General features: G+C 35.7%; 1 protein-coding gene across 2 annotated transcripts; it reads right to left on the bottom strand.

Annotated features, from left to right (window-relative positions):
* Positions 1-1,881: 1,881 nt before the first annotated feature.
* FucTB (alpha-(1,3)-fucosyltransferase 10) lies at positions 1,882-23,392 on the bottom strand. 2 transcript variants are annotated; one of them, XM_081730172.1, is made up of 7 exons: positions 22,651-23,383; positions 18,410-18,494; positions 17,529-17,656; positions 15,322-15,541; positions 10,506-10,689; positions 6,577-6,751; positions 1,882-4,294 (listed from the first exon to the last, which is right to left on the bottom strand). In XM_081730172.1, exons 1-7 carry the CDS (start codon positions 22,741-22,743, stop codon positions 3,788-3,790), a joined length of 1,392 nt encoding a protein of 463 aa, XP_081586298.1. In that variant the 5' UTR covers positions 22,744-23,383; the 3' UTR covers positions 1,882-3,787. The 2 variants fall into 2 exon arrangements, with proteins under 2 accessions (XP_081586298.1, XP_081586299.1); XM_081730173.1 differs by lacking the exon at positions 15,322-15,541 and having other exon boundaries at positions 10,506-10,663; positions 22,651-23,392.
* Positions 23,393-23,733: the final 341 nt, after the last annotated feature.

Here is a 23,733-nt window from a genome sequence, read left to right as displayed (position 1 = left end):
TTTAAATATGTTCTAAAAATCATGATATGGAATCAACAATCCATTTTAAAATATTGATTGGTAAATCGTTAGAAGTTAAATTGCGAAAAACAACCTGTACAAAAATAATTAGAAACATAATAGGACATCTGGATTTTGAAACCATGTTCTCATTGTCACATTATTTTTTATAATTTTTCAACCAATTAGTAAACTTTTTTTCTAGATATGTGTAAGTTATTTCCCGATATGAAAAATCAGTTATGAAAACTGTGTTGAATATTTCATAACAACAATATTTTCCACGTTATCAAGAGCCAAAGTGTGAATTTTGTCTGGAAGATTTATCTTAAGCTGAATGTAATTTGTCGCACTAGTAACAATTCAATCTTCAGTGTTAAAATATTGTTAAGTTTCATTTCTCATGGTTTCTACCCTCTCTATCCATTTCTACACATGTATCCTCAGTGTTTCGTGATACTTTTGCGTGTTTTAAGTTACAAATGTTTCCACTATTTTGATAACCATCTGTGTATATATACAGACTACGCAGAGACTTCACATTTATATACCAATTATGCTGTAGAGGTGCAGAATAAGAGTTTAGGTCCCATTACATAAGTATAATGCTTTTTCTAATGAAACTATTGCACTAAAAGCTGTTAATTTCTAATCTGTTTTCACTCTTGGTGACTTCTGAATAGGCTACTCTTACCGTTCCAGATTAGCCGAAACTAAGCAATGAATTTTTATCGAATTTCCAATATGTAGTATCGTTATCAAGCATGAAACAAGGAAAGGAATTTCGGAAGAGGGCCATGGACTATATTTAAATGTATCAACCTAACATTCATCTGGTGGTACAAAGGAACATCTTCATATCCGTCTGCGGGATATAAATTCGGCGCCTACCGATTGTGTTACTCCTCGTCAAATTCAGCTAGGTACATAGTCTCCATGAGATTCAAACGCAAAATTATGGCAGTTAAATTATAAATCAGCTTAACATGTTCACTGATTTCAGTAATCTATTCGCCTTAACTCCTTAAGAGCCTGACATACTAAAAATAATACAAATTGCCATTTTTCTTTTGCTTGTTTTTCGTAAGTGAAAGGAGATAATGAAATGCAACTTACCACAATCATAGATGTTATTCTACAACAGAAAATATGAACCTGAAGAACATTCAGTGTTGCCATCTATAGAAATTACAATGTTGATAGAATAACGTTTCCCCCAAAATCTAAGTTAAGGCAGCGATTAGTGGAACGAACTCAACTGCATTTGATTACGTAGTCATGTTGTCTTGAAATCCTGAGAACTACTTTTTAAATAACAGTTGTATTTAGTTTGTAATAAACAAAATAGTTTAACATACAGGGCCTTATGCAGAGTCGTTTTGACGTTTGATTAAAACCTTACTACGGGGTTCACTAACGGATGGTTATCAAAATTGTATTCAGAGTCTCTGATTAGGACGTAGTATTGGACGAAGTTAATCACATGTGACTAATTAATCCAGAGCAGAGACTAATCTTGTACCCACGGTTTAGCGTGCGACACAACATTTCGTATTTCGTAATTCATGTGTTTTCATTTTTAAAGACTACGCATGCACTCATCTACTTTTCTGTAGTTGCCACATTTATTTTCGCACTGATGCATTGGGGTTCTATAAGTTAATCATACCCAAATCATGATTTTAGTTGTGCTCAAAGTAAACTCTGAATACCAAAAAGTGCACCTTCCTTAGTAAAGAGTTAGTATGCTTACTAACAAGTCTATGACTAACCTTCGATTAACGAATTCTTTCTGAATACCGCCCACAGTTATTAAAATTAAATAATAATTACCTATTATCGTAAAAAGGAAAATGAAAGACAATAGTTTAAAAATACTGTATTTAATAACAATTTAACTGTAACATATAATTCAAGTCATGTGTAAAATATACATATATAAAAATATATACATATATATGAAAATGTAATTATTGTCTATAGAACATGCCATATGGAAATACTTCTTTATTTCCAGGTAGTGGATATAAAATCTTGTTTAGTCTTCTCATATCAAATAACTTTTATGATTACATAATCAAAGGATAAGCAACACACATACATACAAATTATTGGTAACAAAATATTTCTTTTACAATAGATTCTTTTCGGATCGTTTATTGATTCTCTTTTTAAAAGCGTCGCTAGAAAATTCCACAAAGAAATAATTTTTTTTTTTCATGTTTTAATTTTATAGCAATATGATTACATTAAAATGTATCAACAAATGTTCAAAGCTTGTCAAGAGTATGGACAATTAGAAACAACTTTACTTTTTTACAGTAGTGTTATTAAAATTTGGAAATTCTCTTATTCGAACGATATATTCTTCGAATATCTGTTATTGAAATATTTGTACATTATTACTATTCACATATAAGCACAATTATTCAGATAAACGAATTATAAATAATCTCCCCCCCTAAAAAAGTTAAATAATTTATGTCATCAAAAATGCATAGTAACGCCTTCTAAATTAGAATTATCAAAACAGTTTATATTAGAAGCATTGAGTTATATCCATTTACTACGATATTTCATTTCCTCGGTGGGAACTTCATCAGGTAGTTGTGTTTACAATAACTAGTGGGCCACTTGTGAATGCACAATGTAGGTCTGTTCTATATAATAGAAAACTAAAAGCATCCAGTATTCACTTCAAGATTCAACACTTCCAAGGTAAATTATCTTATTAATCCTATTTCCGGATAATTCAAGCAATTCCAAGATATACTTCAAACTCTCAAATACATCTCGTGGTATTACAAAATGTACGTTCAATCTGACAATCAAGTGTAAGCTGGCAATTGGAAATCTTGTAGAGAGGTCTACATTTATTTTATACTACTGAACACATGTTCGTTTAAAAATATACAGGGTATTACAAAAACCTGTCACAATGTTTTGGGAATTGATTCCTTACATCAAAATAAGAAAAAAGTTCATATGGACCTATGATCGGAAGTGCATAGTTTTGTAGTTATATGGTGCCGAAAACGTGAAAAAGTGAACTTTAAACATTCATAGTTCCACTACTTTAAGACTAATTGTAGTCGGGTCAAGATATCACTGAGAAACTAGTATGTGAACTATCCAATATCCATCTTTCAGAACCTCCAGTACTTGCACAATCATTTTTAGAGAGGCTGCTAGGAAATCCTTGATCACTCCCCCACCTACCTCTCTAAAAGCTGGTGTGCACGTACTGGAGCATTCTTAAACATGGATATTTGGATAGTTCACATACCAGTTCCTCAGTGATGTCTTGACCCGACTATGATAGGTTCCATAGTAGTGGAGTTATGAACTTTTAAAGTTCACATATTTCACGTTTTCGGCACTCTATAACTTCGAAACTATCTACTTTTGAGCACAGATCCATATGAACTTTTATTAATATTTTGATGTGAGGAATGTTGCCAAAATATTGTCATACATGTTTGTAACACCCTGTATAAAATAACTATAATTGCTATCCTTATCTTAACCAGACCAAAATAAAAAGCCACATACTTGAACCACCCATCTGTTATGTCATGGAGGGTAGATACGATCACAGACTTACAAAATTTGATCAACATGAGGAGTTCTGGGAAAGCAATAGGAACAACATACTGGCCACAAAGGTGGACAACCACAGATGATAAATGTTAGCAATGGAAGATACATTAGCCGAGGCGAATGATGATTTAGTTGCCAAGTCAAGCAACTATTAAACACTTTTAATGATAACTATGCATAAAATATTTCACCTTTTATATCTACTTCGAAGTTCTCTAAAAACTTCATCATAAAATTTGTCCGTGTTAAATTCCTCTTTGTTATCAATGATTCTTCTCAAAATTTCTGCTTCAATTTGTCCTTGATACCACTGTTCTAACCACCAGTTCTGTGGGTTCTCTTTATGTGTTAATGGTGACACAGGTGGCGGACACCCGTAATGACTGTTAGAAACAGTATATTGCTCACTGACGATTCCCTTCATTCTATCACCGACGCGATCACACACTGCACACTCAAAATATTCCACAAAGTTGGGTTTGGTAAAGTCTTCACCCAAGCCCCATTTTCTATTTTTTACATTGGAGATCAAAACTGAATTTGTTATCTTACTTCCTTCAGGTCCTAGTTTATGTTGCAGATACTCCGAGTATTTTTGGTCATCTGCATTTAATTCATTTAAATAATTCGCCAGGTCTTTTGGTGATTGAAATTCTGATGCTTTTATTACCGATTTGTTATTCGGTAGCCAATCCTGTGAAAGAAAAGGAAGTTCAGTATTGTAAATCATACACAATATTTCTTCACAAATTTGTCTAATAAATTCAAATTTGTTCAAAGCGTAATATATATCAACACTGATGACACTGTCCTTTTGCTTTTACTCCCAGTGAAGCTCTATTTGTTATTGACTACATTACGCCACAGTAAATATTAAAAAATTCCGACACACACGAAATTCACGGGGAGAAAGAATCGTACAATTCCCAGCAAAAAACCTGCAACATAAGCATGTAAGTTTATTGTGAAACTACGCCTAACAGCGCAGGGAATCAACATAACGTCTAAGTGGCACGAATCACGCAGGAGAAACCTTGGCGTCCTCTCCTGCACACTTATTTTGGAGCAAAAGACTTCGTCGTTTCACAATAAACTTACATGTTCATGTTGCAGGTTTTTTTGCTGCGAACTGTACAAAAAGCTACTACTCGTTTCTTACATCAGCTATTTACGGTGATTTCTATTCCATGCTGACATGAGGTTGGGATTGAATAGCTGCCAAATAAAGGAAAAGCACAGACGAATTGTAATGCAGAAGGTCGTTTCAGCTATATGGTAAGCAAATTTCTTTAGGTTAAATATTGAATTTATTTCTCATTACATGTTATTTTTATTCTTCTCTACGAAAGTACTAAATTTAATTTGTAAAACCACTGTTTAAAATTCATGCACTACAACAGTGCTGACAATAAATGGCCTTGAAACATGTACTTGCTTCAATTTTGATTTATGTTGTTTCAGTTTTGTCATCTACCAAAATTTCTTAGCACGTAAAGCAATTACAGACTAATATAAATTAACATTCTACGAGTCATAGCTTACTATTTTGCAATTTAAACACAAATTAATGGTATAATCCCATTGTTTATCAAAACTATCTATAGCTAGATTTAATTTTGGTTCCTTGGTAGTAGTGACAAGGTATTATGTAGGATATTAATTTTCATTATGGAATGTTTAGATTCATTTAAATGCTTGGATAATCTGGAAATTCCAGTTTCCTCACCCTAAGACTTCCTGAAATGTTCTTTTATTCTAGTTTCTACATTCCTTTTCGTTATACCAATGTTAATGATAGCTGTAAGTCACAGATTGTTTAGTAAATACCCGAATGTATGTTTTCATCCACAAAAAATTTTCTTCCCCAGAAAAGTCCACATAAGCAAAAATGAACAAAACATAAGAAAAATATAGCAGGACCAAGTAACTTAAGGTTAAAAGGAAAAATATTTATTTATTTACACAACTAGTTATCAGGAAATTCAATGAATGAATATATAAGACTGAACAGAAAATCAAGTGATCTCTGTCTTATTGTACCAGAGCACCTCAGTCCGCTTTACTTTTATAAGCGACACGTTTTCACTCTTAAGTTGATTTTCAGCTACTCAATCTACTTGGACCTGTGTCTATATTAAGAAGGATCTTGAATTAGATATATGAATTAGATTATGGTTCAGGCAATACGATTCAATTTTAGAGTTTTCTTGTTGACTTGCAAGACGTAATTAGCCAATTTTTCCCACTAATAGCTAATCCTCTTGGAAATAATACATGTTCCTTGCGTTCGGTTACGAATTAACAGATTTTTTTCTTGACACTGCAACCTCTATAGGTGCGGTTATTTGGTTGGTTGGTTTGGAATTTCATTTAGCAGCGAGGCTATATGAAAACATGGACCTACCACTTAACGTGGGATCCGAACCACATGAACCTCCACCAGGAATCGAACCCGCTCTCCCGCTAGGTCACGTGGGAGATCCCCTACTCATGCGAATTCAATCAAAATTCATGGAGTGAAAAAAGCGATTGGACTAGCAACTGAACCAGAGTTTTGGGCTGCGGTAGCTCAGTGGTAAAGCCTTAACTTCTGGTTTGTGAAATCCCTGGTTCGATCCCACATCTCGCCAAGTGGACTTTGTGGTAGACGAACATGTAGGTTTTCTCGGGTTCCTTTAATCCACAATTTCATGCATTATCATCATCGCTGTCTCCCTTAGCCTCGAACATAATCGAAGGACGTTAAAAAAAGTAGTTTTCTTACCCTACCTGTGCGCTAAACGCAACGCTATACAATCAGGTATTTGAATAGCAGTTCTTTCTTTCTTTTTTTATATAAATAATTTAATTTCAGGACAGTATTCAAATTGTGCAGGATTTCAGATGTGGGGTTCCTTGTGCGTATAACTCTTAGGGAAAAGAACTTTACACATTTTCTTTTTCTCAAACTTGAATAAAACGATCGCTATATCCTACCTTAACAGATGGAGATCCAAGGTATATTGGAACAGATCCAACAATCAAAGGTCTCCACAATTTTTCCGTGATATAATCTTCACACACTGCATTTTCAAATGCAAGAGTAAATTTATATTGGGCCATAATATGCCAAAATTTCTCTGCATCCATTCCAATTACAGGATCTCTAAGACTGGAAAGAAAAGAAAGAAATAAAAAGTTTTACAATTATCACACAAAAAGCAAGAGAATCAACGAGTATCTTTACATCTATTTTTCCTCGAATTTTAAATAGCACCACAGGGAACTAGATAAAGAAACTGGTTACCCCGTTCGTAGTTTCATGCAATATTTATCTAAAAAAGATCGTCTTTTTAAAATCTTCCCTTATACTCTCTACGGAATTGATTTATACTGATATTTCGTCTGTCTGACTTCTAGGAAATAACAGGAAAAGGACTAAAGTTAAGAAAGTTTCAATAAAATATATGAGGAGTTGAGTTGATTTTGAGTTTAACGTCCCGTTCAGCAGCAAGGCTATATGAGACGTGGACCTACTGATTAACGTGGAATCCGAACCACATGAGCTCCCGCTGGGAATGGAACCCGGGTTTCCCATTCCAAAAATATCTCCCGGTCTCCCAGTCGAACGGAAATCAGATTCAAGAGGCTTTTGTTTTTACTTCCTCACTGCTCTGAAAGTAGTGAACGACCATACGTTCTTTTGGGATAGAGAAAACAAAAGAATCATATGATGCCAATATCAGGTGTATAAGCAAAGCCTTCTAAAAGAATTAACAGTTTAACGTGCTGTATGGGTAAGTGTAGGAGAATTACAGTGTATTACTCTACTTGCGAGTAAATCTAGCTATTCTCTTCTGAAGTATTACAGTGATTGCCAATAAGCTGCTATAGTCCTCGTCCACATTTTGTTCGGTGTGGTTTCATCAACCGCCACTATTCCCTTTTCGACTGCCGGAAACGTCTGGGAAACAGGTAAGATGAAGTCGTAGCAACCCACGCAATAGTGTTATACATATCGTCCCAGCTCTCCTCGTCGGTGGCAGAAGCGACCTCCAGGAAGACCTTTCACTCAGTCGTCGCCATCCACATTGATGACCACGGAAAAGTTTAACACAATGGTTCATGTTGGGATGATCAGGATTCTATGAAAGCTAGAAAACTCATGCTGCACGGTATACAGTATTACCAGTGTCTGACGAAATGCGCTCATAGAAGAACATTAACCTGCTCATACAAGAACATTAATCTCTGTAATGGTTTCTATACTTACGTTGCTGCCGATACATTTAAACCTATATTTTCGAGAAAAAGAACAATTTTCGACTTTATTCACTTCATGAACTTTCATGATTTCCATATCGAGTTAAGAACATTGTTTTAACTACGACTTCCCTTTCCCAAAAGCAAAAACTGCCACTTTGTGTGCGGGTATTCTTTTTGTCAAACAAAGAAACTATTATATTTCTGTGGCTTGAGTCTAAAAGGGCCAATGTCAGTTTTTGGCAAAAATGAGATGTTCGTCAAATTTTAACGCCTATAAATGGATATTTTCTTGTGCAAGAAAAGCAAATGTTAATATGAATGGCATATATTCCAAACTATTTCGTGTCGTCATTTGCTCTTCTTGCACAAGAAAACATTCATTTATAAACGTTCAATTTGAAGAATAACTCATTTTTGCCAAAAAGTGACATTGGCCCTTTTAGAACCAAGCCACACAGATTTAGTTCTATGGAAAACAAGATATATATATATATATATATATATATATATATCTTCGTATATATGTATCGTAGATATGTATATATGTATCTTCCAAGTTGCTCGTGGACAATAGGCCATGACGTCTTTAGTCACCTGACCGGCCAACACCAACAGGCACGGTTTTGACGTCTATACTGCAGTTGCTAAATCCGTAGTAACCACCGTTTTCGATCTTGCAATTCGCTGTGATGATTTGAACTGTTCATACGTGAAAGACCCTACGCGGTTAAGACGTTGTTGATCCCAATTTTTAGCAGTGCTGTTATTTTACTAGTTTGCAATAAGAAAGAAAGAAAAAAAAAAACTACATTTAATACAAAGCGACGAACTGAGAATGAGATGTGATAAAATACAAAATCACAACCCCTCGTACCCCTATCTGGGGGTGTCTGGAGTGGACCTTTTATAGCTCAAAATTCAAGTCCCTTAAAAAAATGATGGACGTGTGTTTGCGTTTTCTCATATTCGCTGTCGTTTCCCAGATTCACGGGGTGGCAACGGACTTTATGGACACGAAATGTGAACCCCCGCCATTTTGGATGCGATCAACATAGGGACTTGAAACTTTCGGCAAAATATTTCTCCTGTCAAGACCTTTCCAACGATATATTACTCGAACCCTCAATGTAGAGTATATTTACTTCCTCAATGTAGAGTATATGGGAAATATTTACATAAAAAAATGTTTAGGTTTTACTTCTAATAGTTTCTGAGTTATGGAGTACGGCAAGCAATATTAAAGCCTCCCTTTCTCTCCATATGACCACATCTCAAAAGTCTTATTTACAACTACAGTGTAAGAATAACATTTATACAAAACTTTAAGATTCTATATGTAATAGCTTCAGAGATCTCGCCCCTCCCCTCCCCAGCCTCTTAGGGATCGCATTTCGAAAAATGCTGTCTTATCTACAGGCTAGAGTGTAAGAACAGATGTAAAACAATTTCAAGATACTAATCGGATATTTGGCGAATGGCACTTAAAAAATAATTCAAGCCCTATATCCTTCCTTTGGAGCCGCATTCCGCAACGATACTTACACAAAATTTCAAGACTAATAGTTTTTGACACATAGAAAGAAAATCACAGTTTTCATTTGTAGCCTTGATCAACTTTTCGATAGTAAGGCCATTTGGAACAGTTATGCATAGCAACTTGCGGTCGAAACAGGGGCATGCACACAAGTAATTTCAGACATCCATTACATTAGTTCACACCTAGCCTTTTCCTGAATGTTCTATGTAGAGTAGGAAAAAAAAAAAAAAAAGTTTTCGTAAGAGTGCGGGCTAAGTGATACGGTCCAATCCCCAATCCAGTATGGAAACAATGACAGGTTGTCATGACTAGAAGAGGCTGGTCGCTGTGTTCTACCATTCAGGGGTTTCTGTGGTTTGTTACGTTTGTACTGTTTGACAATTTGGGAAAAACACGGCATGCAGTGTTGTCGAACGAAATAAGCAATACACACAAACTTCCATTCTGATAAGCCTCCTGATTTTGGCAACTCGTCATTTTCAACAATCTCTTGGGAATTGCATCTCTTCATTCAGCTTTGGACAAGCATTATCATGCTTTTACATAGGCTATTTCTTCTGTTTTATATTTTAAATAGACTTCGCTATCTTTACTGTTTTGCCCAATAAAGCCTTACACGAAAAACGAAATTTCGTATGTACTGAGTAATGCCATCTCTTAGAGAATATACAGTAAGAAATTTTAATTATTATACATTTCAACTGACTATCAGAGTAGAATAAGGGACGACAGTAGCTTAGTGGTAGTAAAGCACTCACTCATGGTGCTGAGGTTCCTGGGTAGATACCAGCTCTCGCAAAGTGGCTTTTGTGATGGACTAATACGTATAAGTGACTTTTCTTGGGGTTATCCAGTTTCTTCCCCTTTCACAATTCCACAATTATCATTAATCTTATTATCACCATCTATCTTAATATCGGTGTATGAACGTGGGACTTTAAACTAAAAAGAAAAAGAAAAGTGTATTTAGTAAACCTTAGCCTCTGAATGCGACCTTCAGTATCTTGTACAAATCCCCATACAGTTTCAAGAAGTCATCGTGTTTTCTTCGGTAGAGGTAGGTTTTTCTAAATATTTAACATTTACGGAAATAATATATATATAAATAAATGTAACAACATACTCTTCTGGTAGATCCTTATTGTGAAGACATGTTCCATAAGAATCCACATTAATGTACTTCATTAGTTCCTTAACATAAGCATCCCTCTCAAGAGGAGTACTGCAATCTGATTGGACATACACAACTGGCGCCAAAGTCGAAAGAAGTGCGTTTTTCTTCTGCAATGACACGAAGTATTTCATGTCTGAAATAAACATGGTATTAGAAGTAACCAATGACTGTACAAATGTCTCTTATATATTAGTACGAAGAAAGAAAAGAAAGAAGACAATCCTGTATCAGGGACATAATTTTCTTCAGACATTTACGAAGGGGGATTCAGTATTATTTCTTTGTTTACCATTATAACATCACTTTACTTCCAGAGGCTATATAGGACATAGACAAATGGTTTAACATACAACGAAACCATATATACTTCTACAGAAGATCAATCTAGAACTCTGACACAGACAGCGAAAAAAACCTTAACATTTACTCATCACAGAGATTGGCCAGTGATACGATGGTGGATGAGAAACTATTACGAGGCCAATATTTCTGAAGTTTCGTCTATTATAGAGGAATGACGAGTATACAGTAACTTTAATATATGAATAGGTAAATGTGCAAAATTTTAGCCACCTGCCACCTAAGGCAATAGTTGTTGGTCTCGCGAAGAAGTCCACTCTGTTAGATTTCTATAGGCGAAACATGTAACCGCGGTTAACATTCACCGGCAGCTGATAGAGATTTACAGAGAGACTATAATGTCTTGTTAGCATGTCGCAGAATGGTGTCGAAATTTTCCGGCTGGTAGAGAAAACCCAGCCGCATACAGACCACCACACTGTTGAAGCAATTTCGCTAGGACATCATCGACCACCCTCCCTACAGTCCGGACCTCGCTTCAAGAGGCTTTCACCTCTTCTCGCACTTGAAGGAACACCTAGGAAGCCGTCGCTTCGCTTCAGACGAGAAGGTGAAACATTTCATGACAACGTGGCTTAATATGCAAGAACAGGATTTTTACCCGAGGGGACCTTCAAACTCATCCCACGATGCGAGAATTGCTTCAACCGATATGGAGACTATGTCGAAAAATAACCTAATGTATGCACTATCTCTTGGCTGTATTGGTTGTATGAAATAATATATATACGTTTCAATGCAGGCTTTGTAACCTTACTTTTTGATTACTCCTCGTATTACACTCCCTGTGTCAGTTCCACTGAGATGAAGTGTTACTTACTCTAGTCTCGCTTGAGCTTTCTCCTGACTACATGGTTAGCGTACACAGGTGATATCCCCAGTGGAGCTCATATGGTTCGGATCCCACATTACGTTGTAGGTACTCATCGTCTCATATAGCCTTGCTACTGAAAGCAACTCCAATCCATCAATCTAGTCTCGTTTCTATTATTATCGCTAACACATGGTCAGTTCTTTAACAATCTGAAATTTTTATTGTCTTTGTAAAGAAAGAGTTTCCGAAATACTTTAGGATACCACTACGTCTACGTTGTAAAACGAAATTTCAAATAAAAATTATAAATTGCAGCTTTTCTTAGAAAAAACCTTCTTCACGAAAAAAATAAAAATTAAAATTAAAGCATTAGAGTAAACTGTACACGAAAGTAACGCGGTGGTTCGGTGGTAGAGCGTTCATCTCTGGTGCATGGGATTCTTGGTTCGATCCCACCTCACACCAAGCGAACTTTGTGCGTGACTTTTTCTCGGAGGAATTCTCCCGTTTCCACACACTTTCTTCATTCTACCATTTTCCTTCATTTCACATCATTACCGTCTCCTTTAGCCTAGTCGGCATAACCGTAGGACGTAAAACTTAACTAAAGTAACCAGTCTATAGATTTTACAAAATAACTGACAGTACGTGTTTGGTTAAATAGGGCTGGAAGTAGATGCTAATGGGGAAATATTCCTCAGACATCATTTTCTCAAGCTTTGGCATTTTTAAGACCATTATATAGCTAAATTGTACATGGTTGGTAGAAGAATTATAGAATGAGAATATTGTTAAGTAAAATGTTAGCAGAAAACTAAAACTATGAAAACATATATATAATAATTACAAACAAAAGTAATAATTACAAACAGAAGTAAACTGACTCAATAAAACTTAAAAACGAACACAAGATTTTTTCTAATTGTTAGATACGCACAAAAATATTAATAATATAATTTCTGATAAAAAGAATAAAAGTTTTGAATCAATTTTAAAACATAAAAATATACATGTGAATCTCTAAGAAAATTTCATAGAATCTCACAAATTTTGGATAAAATACCATGAATTTAGATTCCATCTTTCCATGTAGCATATGCAGTATTTCACACACCGTTTAGTTCTGTACTTTACATTGAGAAAATTTTATTGACCTGAATTTTAAATAAATTAAAATTTGTCAAAAACAATTTTCATTGGTGACTGAAATCACATACACTTTTGGTCACAGAAACTTACACTACCTTCCAGGGACTAAATCTGAAAAAATAAACTAGATCTTTGCGTACTCCCTTAAGTCTAACTCATTTTCCCTGCATTTCTTTTATAGATAGGGTTGGAAAATGTACGACAATTACGCTCGTGTGCATACTGTAAGTTAAACTATATACAATGTACGATTAGAACGTAGCTACCGTACAGAAAATTACTGTAATTTTCAAGTCACAAATTAGTTTAAGATGGAGATGTTAAACTCGGTAAATAAATTTTTAATGAAAAATAAGGAAATACACGATTTAGTGTTTCTAAAAATTCCACTCCTAAAGGTGGAAAGTAGATCATTGCCGTAATATTCAAATTTCCATTTCATTATTCAGAAAATGTCGAATCTAAGGATGGTCAAGTTGTAAGTCAGAAATCCGGTTTATAAATTCTTAATTAAAAGTAAAGGAATACTTTTCAGAAACTTCGCTGTAAGGAAGAAAAAAAGCAAATAAGTTGGAGGTTTGCTTTTTGGTACATAACCTGTTCATTAAAATACATGATTTAGGATTTTCGAAAATTCCGAATCTCAAGGAGAAAATGGGAGACGATTTTTACAATAAACAAATTTCCAGTTTTATATTTATTACATTTTATTCTTTCCATACGCAGAACAGAAAGCCCGTAGCTAGTGCATGGCTCAGTCACCCTGGGACCACCTTCATCCCTCTCTGAAACTTCCATTGTTTGTTAGTATGTATGAAAGCAAATTAACCAAAGTCATGTCCCACAAAAATGATCCTGCACCTCTGTGTTGGTGTTCAACATTCGGGCCTGATTGATATGATTTGGCGACCATTTACTTTCTTACACAATGATTCCCTTTGCACGAAATACTAAAGAATTATTTTCTAGAATGAACATATTTTCGTTTAGACTGTGCTGTATTCGATAGCACCTGTTTCAAGATCAATGTAATATGAGACCTGGATTTATTGCTTAACGTGGAATCCGAACCACATGAGCTCCTGCCCGGAATCGAACATGAACCTCCTACACCGAAGTAAACGTTAGAGACAAGAGAAAAGGAGTTGATTTTGTTTAATATATATATGATGATATGCTAATATATATACATGATCTAATGAAATATATTATGTCGCTGTGATATATTTGTAAAATTTTCCACTCAAGCTTTTTGACAATATAATGCACATTCTTTCATTTTTTTAAAAAGAAAAGGCTTTAATAGACACGATTCAAACCCGAACATTGATACGCCAAACAGTTACCGTTATCTACTAGACCAAGAGCGCATGACCATTAGCCTTCTTTGTTTCTCTTGACGATGTAGCCTCCACAGGCTTATGTTCGTCAATTTTATCTTCGTTTTTGCCATATATATTACTGACTGAATTCTCTATGTCTGTTTGTCTGTCTGTTATTTGCGATTTTTTCAATTTTGAACCCTGCATTCGATAGAGCATCAAAAACTATCAAAGAAAGTTATTACATTTTGCGCGTCATTCTTACCTTTCCCGAGATTTTGGCCAAAGTATATCCAATTTCCAGAGATTTAAGGAGCCATATCTCGGGAACCGTAAGTCATAAATAAGTCATATTGGTGTTGATCAATATCTAAAAGGATGGCAAATATTTTGGTACGAAATAGTAACCGGTGGCCAGTGTCTAACTGGCCATTTACCATTGGCCAGACCAATTAATATCGGTACCAAAATGTTTACCATACTCTTAGGTATTGATTAACACCAATATCATCTCACTATGACTTTCCGTTCCCGTGATATTGGCCAAAAATGGCCAATTTCTAGACATTTAACGAGAAATAGCTCGGGAACATAAGAGTATGGTGAACATTTTGGTACTAAATAGTAATCGGTGGCCACTGATTAACTGTTTACTGGCCAACTGGCCACCGTTCCTCAGATATTGACCAAAAAGTTAAAATTTCTAGATATTTAAGCAGCCATATCTCGAGAACTGTAAGTCATGAGGAGATGATATTTTGCTAATTTTTGCGAGAAAGAGAAGGTACGGACAAAAAGATTTACTTTTACATCTCGGAACAATGACAGTTTTCCTTCCCGCTCCATCTCTCCATTCTTTTTAAGTTCGTTCTGGCAATGCTCTTGGAGTATTCTCAACTGGTTTATCTTTGTTTTCTACATAGCACTTGTGTATTTGCTGGAAGCCTATTAGAGAATACACACGTTGCTGTTAAAAAAAAAAAAAAAAAAAAAGTATCTCTTGCATACAGACACAAATGACGTAAGGATCTACGTTTAACTCTTTTCACTTACACTCTGCAAGGTAGTCTAGGTTTTCGTGACCAGAACTGTACAAACATTATAAATCTTGAAACCATACCTACTAAAACTTCCAAATTTTCTAAATACTGCAACGTTAACGGAACGTGACTCTCTCGTCGAAAGGTCGCTGAGTGGTTGAATAATGTTATCATGGGAGCATGGGATAAAATGGGAGTATTCTTAGGGGATTCTTCGTGTAGTAATGCCCAATCATGTTTTGGATTTCTTGGAATCGGAAGATCCGATATATTCAGGTTACTACCGTAGAACACCAGCACCTAAAATTTTAATGAAAAAAAAAAGAAAAAAGAAAAAAAAGAAAGAAAAAGAAATCGATAAATAATTATTAACGAACAAAGCTGATAATCAGTACGTACGGAACATACTCATAAATCAAATATAAACTGTACCTAGCAAGCATGCAAAATAATGATTAACGCAAATGGCAACCTGACATTTTTTTTTCGTTGAAAGGTACTATTCTATATTAAAGCGAAAGAAGTGATAGAGTGAAAAGAAAAAAATGAAATCTTTGAGTTTTACGTCCCACGGTTATGCCGGTTAGGCTAAAGGAGACGGTGATGATGAGAGATGAGTGAAATGGTGGAATGAAGAAAGTGGGAGGAAACGAGAGAACCCCGAGAAAACCCTCGCACACGGTGTTTGTCCACCACAAAGTTCACTTGGCAGGAGCAGGGTTTGAACCCGAGACCCCTAGCACCAGAGGTGAAAGCTCTACCACTGAGTCACCGCGGCCCCTAGAGTGAAAAGGACCAAGATATCGACATTTTGCACAGGAATATAAAGTTATTTTTTAACTTTCAATAGTGCTTTCCGATAGATAATGTAATGTCTGATTTTTCTTATTTCTTAAAATTGGAAGCTAACCATGTAAGAATTTTATTTCCTAAATAGCATTCACGTAAATCTTAGTAGTGTAAAATGGAAAAAAAATGCTAGTATTAAATAGTTAATTGTTTAATTGATAATTCATAATTATTTAACCACAGTACATATAATTCAATATTGAAATGATAATTGAAACCATGGTTATACATTACAATCTATGAGAAATGTCGGATCAAAATCGAGTAAGAGGACTCAGCGATTATCTTGAGCCGTAGATCCCATTAATGTATCAGTGAATGAAGAATGAGTACCTCCTCAAAGTTCTTGATCCATCATCGCTCATTCGTAGAAGACATCATGAATTCCCTTCTTTGTCTAGAGGTTGACCACATCGCCTCTGCTGCTACATTAATGGAATCGTCTTTTACCCGATATTTCGTTCTCGAATTATGGCTCTTCAGAACCGGATCCAGGATTTTCTGATGGGAGGTGCACCAATAACTACCAGTACATTTGAATTAAATGTGGATTTTTAAATATCTTTAGGCATCCGTGGTGTGAATGAGGAACTGCCCTAGAAATGCTGTGTCCGGTCTAGGAATCAAACCCACGACTTTCCGAATGCAAAGCCAACGCTTTACCAACCGAAACATGGCAGCTTTGTATTGGTATAATTTTCAGTATGTAATTAGCTGGCTGCTTTAAATCAGGAATTTCTTTAGTCATAGGTATCTGAAAAATGATGGATACTTGTAGTGTACTATACAGGAATGTGGAAGTGTTGCTATTTTTATTACTAGCTTCTCGATTTAGATAGTATTTATTTACAACGAAGAAGGATGCAGGTGCAACCTCCCCTCTAAATCCGGTACTATGACTCTTTTATCTTTCCTATAATTCTTAGCGAAATGTACATGTATGTACGCAAGATGATCTATACTTTCTTTTTAGGTTATCACGTTCAGCCAAGTTTACCGGCGCTTTTTCCGAATACCGAGTTACAGACCAACAATTTAAAATATTTAAAGGCAGAGAATATATGGAATATAAGTCATTATTCGGTCAAGTTCAGTACCAAATAATTTCCACCATTATCGCATTTTTATATGCTCAGAGGTAACTTTCTAGGCTTGTAATTATTACAATTAAATAAAATTGCAATGTATTTACAGTTTCGTCTATGCCAAATTTTGCTCGACTGTACTACAAGACTCTTGAAAGTTAAAGATGAAGTGTTTACTTGATTTAAAAAAGAAAGAAAAGAAAAGAAAACAGTAAGTAATAAAGAAAAGATAATATTTCTTACTTATCGACATATTACTTATGTCTCCTCTGTAACTGGAATATTAGAAATTTAAAATTAGAAAGTCTCTATCGTCGTTAAGATTATGTTCGAATTAAGGTGTGAAGACTTACTGACGTGAGTGGATGACTCAAATATCGTCTGTTTTCCGTAAAGAAGCATCGATGTTTTTCACACTGTCTTGCAGCTCCTTTCTCGCCTGTAAATGGGGTCCACCATAAAATTATTGGATCCACGATATCTGTAAAATAAATGTTTTAGAAGTATATAATATATATTTAAATTACATTAAAATAAATGCAAAGAAAATGACAAAATAAGAAACAAGGAAGGTTATGTTGTGCATCTGGTGGGATTGAAGGGCATTCTACACACGAGCTGCCACAACCGGGCAGAGCAATAGAATCGGATGTGCACTGTCAAAAATTGGCACGATTGAATCTATCAATTCAAAAGAAACGACCGGAAGTGTCAACAGAATGGGTGTCGTATACTATGCTAACAATGACAGACCGCATACATCTTTTACGACTCGTGAGAAATTGAAAGAACTTGGCCGGGAGGTTTTAATGCAGCCAGCTTATAGCCTGGACCTGGCACAGTCAGAATATCATTTGTATAGGTCTCTGCAGAACTCCATGAATGGTGTTAAGTTAGTTTCAAAAGAAGCATGTGAAAACCAGGTGCCACAATATTTTGGCTAGAAATTACAGAAGTTCTATAGCGACGGAATTATGGCGTTATCAGAAAAACAGCAAAAAGTCATCGAACAAAATGATGTGTATGTATTATTTTTAAATCACAATAAACGTATTCTAAATTAAGACTTCAAAAGACTCAATTTTAGATAGCCTGATATATATACACTAGACTTTATTGTGCAGTTGTTATATTAGTATCACCTCACCAGCAGTTTTATTAAATACTTGAATTCTGTTATTTCACTGATAAAATAGATGTTGTTTCCTTACGTCAAAAAATTATAAGTACAAACCTTCCTTTATAGGTTCCTCTAAATGCTCCGCTCTTCCACCTTGCTGTATCAGAATTTCCATACCCAAATCCTCCGACACCATTAGCTATGATATAAAATAGAGAGACATAACATTATTTTAGCTACACAAATGGTTCCGTAAGGTTTCAAATATTCAATATAAGGTAGCTTAAAAATGCGTTACTAAATTAAATCGAAAAATACGATTGAGTAAGAGGTAATTATTATAAAAACGGAATTTCTCTGTAGTTTTAAGGAAAACTGAATAAACGAAACGGGCACAGCGATTCAAATTACAGAAAGAGAAAGGATGGAAAAACGGCCTTACGTATGTTTTTATTTTATCCTGGCCCGTTGTGTATTATAAATTGGCAATCATTGCCTAAGTTAAAAAAAAAAAAAAAAAAAAAAAAAAAAACTGAAATGTGGGACAATTTTCAATGACCAGTACTCGCCAATGGTCAGAAATGTTTCCGTGTACAGATGAACATGTTTGCAGTTCGCAGTTGAATTGGTTACAAAACCGGATCTCTCAAACGAGAAAAGTGTTAAGCATATAGGTTATAAAATTTGAGAGATGAAAACGAGTTGGAACTAACTAAACTACACCTGTTGTAATCAGTTGTAGTAGTTACTGAACGGATTGAGTTAACTAAATGATAAACACAACCATTGATTGCCTAATGAATTTCCTACAAGGCTACAGTGGCTCATGTGACCGACTTCTAACCTGAGAGGAAATAAAAATATGTTCACTGGAACAGTACAGTGAATGTTACGATCAATTGCCCTTGGAAGACGAAGATCTACACGACTCATATTTGTTACAGTATTTCTGAAGTTGAACCTTAAGCAAGATTTTACTTCAGTCCTTTCACTCAATGAATCGATTCCCAAGGGATTAGTTCCTCAGAACAGTTCCTTAAATATGATCACGAACTCGTACCTCAGGAATCGAATCGGTTAGAAATCATGGTAGTTCGGAAGATCGGACTCTTTTTAATGTTTCAATAATTATTTTAAGCATTGTGTCTTTCAAATGCTGATAAATTTAGAACCATGCCATCTTCCTATCGTAACAAAGTTCTAAATTTATCAGAACTTGAAATATTGAATATATAAAATAATAAGAGAAAAAAAAAAAACTACAACAAGAAGCACTATATTTTCCGACTGCTACAAAGGGTATAACCTAGATGATAAGAAAACAGAAGCAAATTATCAAGGCAGAAAGAAAACATAGAAAAAAAAAAAAACAAAAGACAATTAATGAAAAATATGAATCACACGTTAAACTATGCATATGAGTACCCCAAGCTATCCTAACTCCCAGAACAACAATTAAATACAAAATACTAAAATAATGTACAGTACGAACAGCGTATACTTGAAACGGAACCAATCTATACACACACACAACCCCCTCTCCCCCCCTATACACACACATTACATACTGCATGTCCCAAAATCAAGGAAAACATAATCGGAATTGAAATAAATACCTTAAACTTCAATTGCATCAATATAGTTCCGCAGCATGCTTCATAATAATAATAATAATAATAATAACCTTCCTTAAACTATAACCATCCTAAACAGCTTCATCAACAATCATACTAGGACCGCCAATAAGACCTACTACAGATGCCCAAACCACAGCCTCTAAAGAAATTCCTTGGCAGAAATTTAAATAATTACATAAAGTACTAGTGCTTAATGCAGCACTATATGAACACTCATATTTTCACATTTTGTCATACCAGAAACGAATATATAACATTATAGAAGAATTTTCCGCTCTGCACTCTAGATTTACTGATGAAACTTCTATTCCTAATAGATATTTGCTATGACTATTTACTTTATTGTTACACTAAGAACATCTATCCTATTAGACAGAATAACACAGTAGAAAGCAATACGCGCAAAGTGTACTTGTAGCAACCAACCACAACAATTTAAAGAACTGAGAACACTATCACACAAGGTCAACTAGAAACACTTGGCAGCCTCGATACTCATACTTCCCTATGCACACAGAAGAGGAATAAGAGTTCCCTCGTGGCTATGCAGATAGCGTACGCGCCTTTGGCGTGGGAGATCCGGGTTCAATTTCCAGCGAAAATTCATCTCTATTGTATTTCTGCGCAAAATCAGTACCTCTCAACTGTTAAGTGTTGCAATTTACGCACTACTTGGAAAACGAAAACAATGAATGCTTACCTTCTCATGTATCAAACTATTACTATAAACAACCCCTACTACAAGGACTATGGAGGCTTAAATCGTTATCAAATGTATGTCACTCCGACATCAAAAATTACAAAACTCATATGAAAATACCTCTTTCCTTCACTCGATTGCCACAAAAAGGTATATCTATATTCATGAGATATGAACTTCCCTTAGCAGATAATTTACTCTTATTGCCTTGGAAAGCATTTCTTGTCTTAAGGGAGGAGTTGCATTAATGGGTTTAGTTTGCCTTTAGGAGAGCTGAAATAAACTACAGCGTGCACACATAGAGCATAAAAACTGCACTGTAGAGTTAGTTTTAACGCACAAACCCATTTATGCTAGGTGGCCACTAAAAAACACGAATGCTGTCCAACCGAGTCACGAAAGGAGCAAAAGCGGGCAGCCAAGGGTGCGTTTGTAGGAAGCAAATGCGATCAGCGACGGTAGGTATCCGCATAAACGTAGAGAGTAATAAAACATATTCGACACCCCCGCGACCGTTTGACTGCTTTCACATAGAACTTCATTTCATCATGCCTTTTTCATGGAGTACTACGTGGTAAACAGAACACTTTCCACTTCGTATTTCTACTTTATACATATAAGAGGTAAAATCCCGATATATTTTGATTACTTGTACAATCCCATTGTGAAAGCAAGTAATATAGTTTTTCCGTAGGTTTTACAAATTTATGTCCTATAAAATGGGATAGCAGCCAAAATTTTGCTCCATTTCACATTTCCTTTACATGCAACTTCAGTCTTACGTATTAGTTTTCGCCGTATATTTGTTTTTCTCTCCATTACTATCACACACATCTAGGTTAGTTAATAAGACAGTGGGTTTGAAACACTGGCATATGGATTGTATTTATGTTCTATTGGATATTTACCTAATATCGGATCAATACGCGAATTCATATGGTCTAGAATTTAATTTAGTTTTATCCTTAACTATTCACCCGACACTGATGTCCTTCATTAATTTTTATCTTACCCTCATGCCGACAGTTCGTCTGATTCTGTCCATTTTTTCGTAAGTCTTGTATTTCGGAGCAGCATCTAAGGCAGTTAAGCCCTGGCGGGTCTTACGGAATAAATGCCCTTATTTCCACAGGCGAAGTGTTCCTATACGAAACCTATACTTTCTGTTTGTACAAGCACAGAGAAGATAAGACAGAGGTATAACATCAACAGCCAAAGCAAGGGAATGCAGTAATCGAGCACCAGATGGCTCTGGCAGTCTCATTTACGAGATTAAATATTACAGGAATGTTTATATTTCAGCGCTCAATCGCAGAGCTTGCTACTTTATTTCCTCATAAAGAAAACAATTGAACAAAAGTTAAGCTCCACAAAACCGAAATTCTTGAAATACTGAATCATTTCAATAGCCTGCAAGAGCCATCTAGTGCTCGATTACTGCGATACCTAGCTTAAATCGCGTAGACGTTTAGCTGTTTACGTTACATCTCTGTCTTGTATTTTCTCTGTGGTACAAGTATCTATACAGTAACTAGTGTAAAAACTTGTCAAAACACTGCAAGTGCTTTAACCTATGTGACGTTATGCGATATGAGGTATTTTTTGCACTATCCTGTTTGCACTATGTGCATACACTCCGTCGCTGGCGTGCCTCCTTCCTCCGAACGCACCTACTGCTGTATTCCTGCTCAACTCGATTAGCATTTTCGTTTTTCGTGACCACTTACCCCAAGTCTTGTCTTCTGTGTACAGTCGTTTGTACGGGTACATCAAGACATAAGAGAAAGAGCATCGTTTGGACTCATATAATCAATACATACACATTTGGGAATGCGCCAAGATAATAACAGTCCAAAACGGTTTAGAAAATCATTTGAAACAAGAAAAGCGAAATTTTAATTTATCATTTATTTATTTATTTATTTATTAATATGAAAGATATTCTACACCTGCACTCAAATTCTCCTTGTACTTCAAACAGCTGTTTTTTCTTTCTTTAAAAAAATCAAAGCATATACCTGTTTGATTATGACGAACAAAAATAAAAGAGCAAACACAGCCGTGGACACCAGAAATATTACACGTATTTTTAACTGCAACAAACATATCATTTTGCGATAAATAGATTCCAGACATAAATATAAACACGTCTTCTTCTTCTTCGGTACCGGTAAGTATAAAACACATTAAGAACTTCTTTTTCTTCTTCGGTATCTTCTTGCCTCAGCGAAATTAACATTACTTGTTTGGAACTGTGAGCATCCTTTGCGATTCCAGAATAGACTGTTATTCCGGAAATAGGGACACGGATGTCAAGTAACACACTTTCACCGACTTAAAATTAAAACCCATATGAGTAAACTAGGATGCTTATCCATATATAAGCTCAAATTTAGAAAGTTTACTTGTCCAATTCAACACGAGTGAATAGAGTGTCAACGCCGTCGCTCTGTGCGCCGAAAGATAGGACCCGACGCCAATACATCGGTGATGTAGCACCTAGCACCAGAGGTCCAAGTAGCTGATCCGGCCCACGTCCAAGTATCAAGAAACGTCTCTGCCTGAGACGACCTCCAGGGAGGACTTCACAGACCCAGTCCAGCTCTGCCGAAGTTGACGACGAGGACAGCCGCCAGCCAAGTTCGAACCCTGGACCAGAAGGTTCCAAGCCGAGTAGGGAGGCCTAGCGAGTCTACGAGGCGACGCCACAAGGGAAGAAGAAGAGGAACAGTTTCCCGGCGGGTTTGAACCAAGGATATCAACAACCGAATACAAGTGCATAGTGCGTCGTATAAGTTCCAACAAAAACAGTGTCAACAGTTAGCCCAGTTCATTGGACAGCGTCCAGCCGAGAGATACGTGAGTAAGTAAAACCATATTTTGAATTGTTTCTCAAAGAGGTTCATTTGAGGAAAAAGGAAGCTAATATTCTATTCTCATACATAAACTTGCATTGGCATGTTTTAATTCATTTGTCTCAATTTGGTTAGCCTTCAGCTAACGAGACACCCGGTCATAAACCGAGACCCTTCAGATCAATGTCTAGACCCGTCTAGTTAGAAATTTAAATTATCTCCTTTTAGAGCTCCGGATCTTTCATC

This window comes from Thermobia domestica, chromosome 11 (assembly GCF_964235325.1).
Source record: "Thermobia domestica chromosome 11, izTheDome1.hap1.1, whole genome shotgun sequence".
Lineage (NCBI taxonomy): Eukaryota > Metazoa > Arthropoda > Insecta > Zygentoma > Lepismatidae > Thermobia > Thermobia domestica.
Note: the sequence above shows the minus strand (reverse complement) of the source record. Positions and strands in the feature narration are given on the sequence as shown.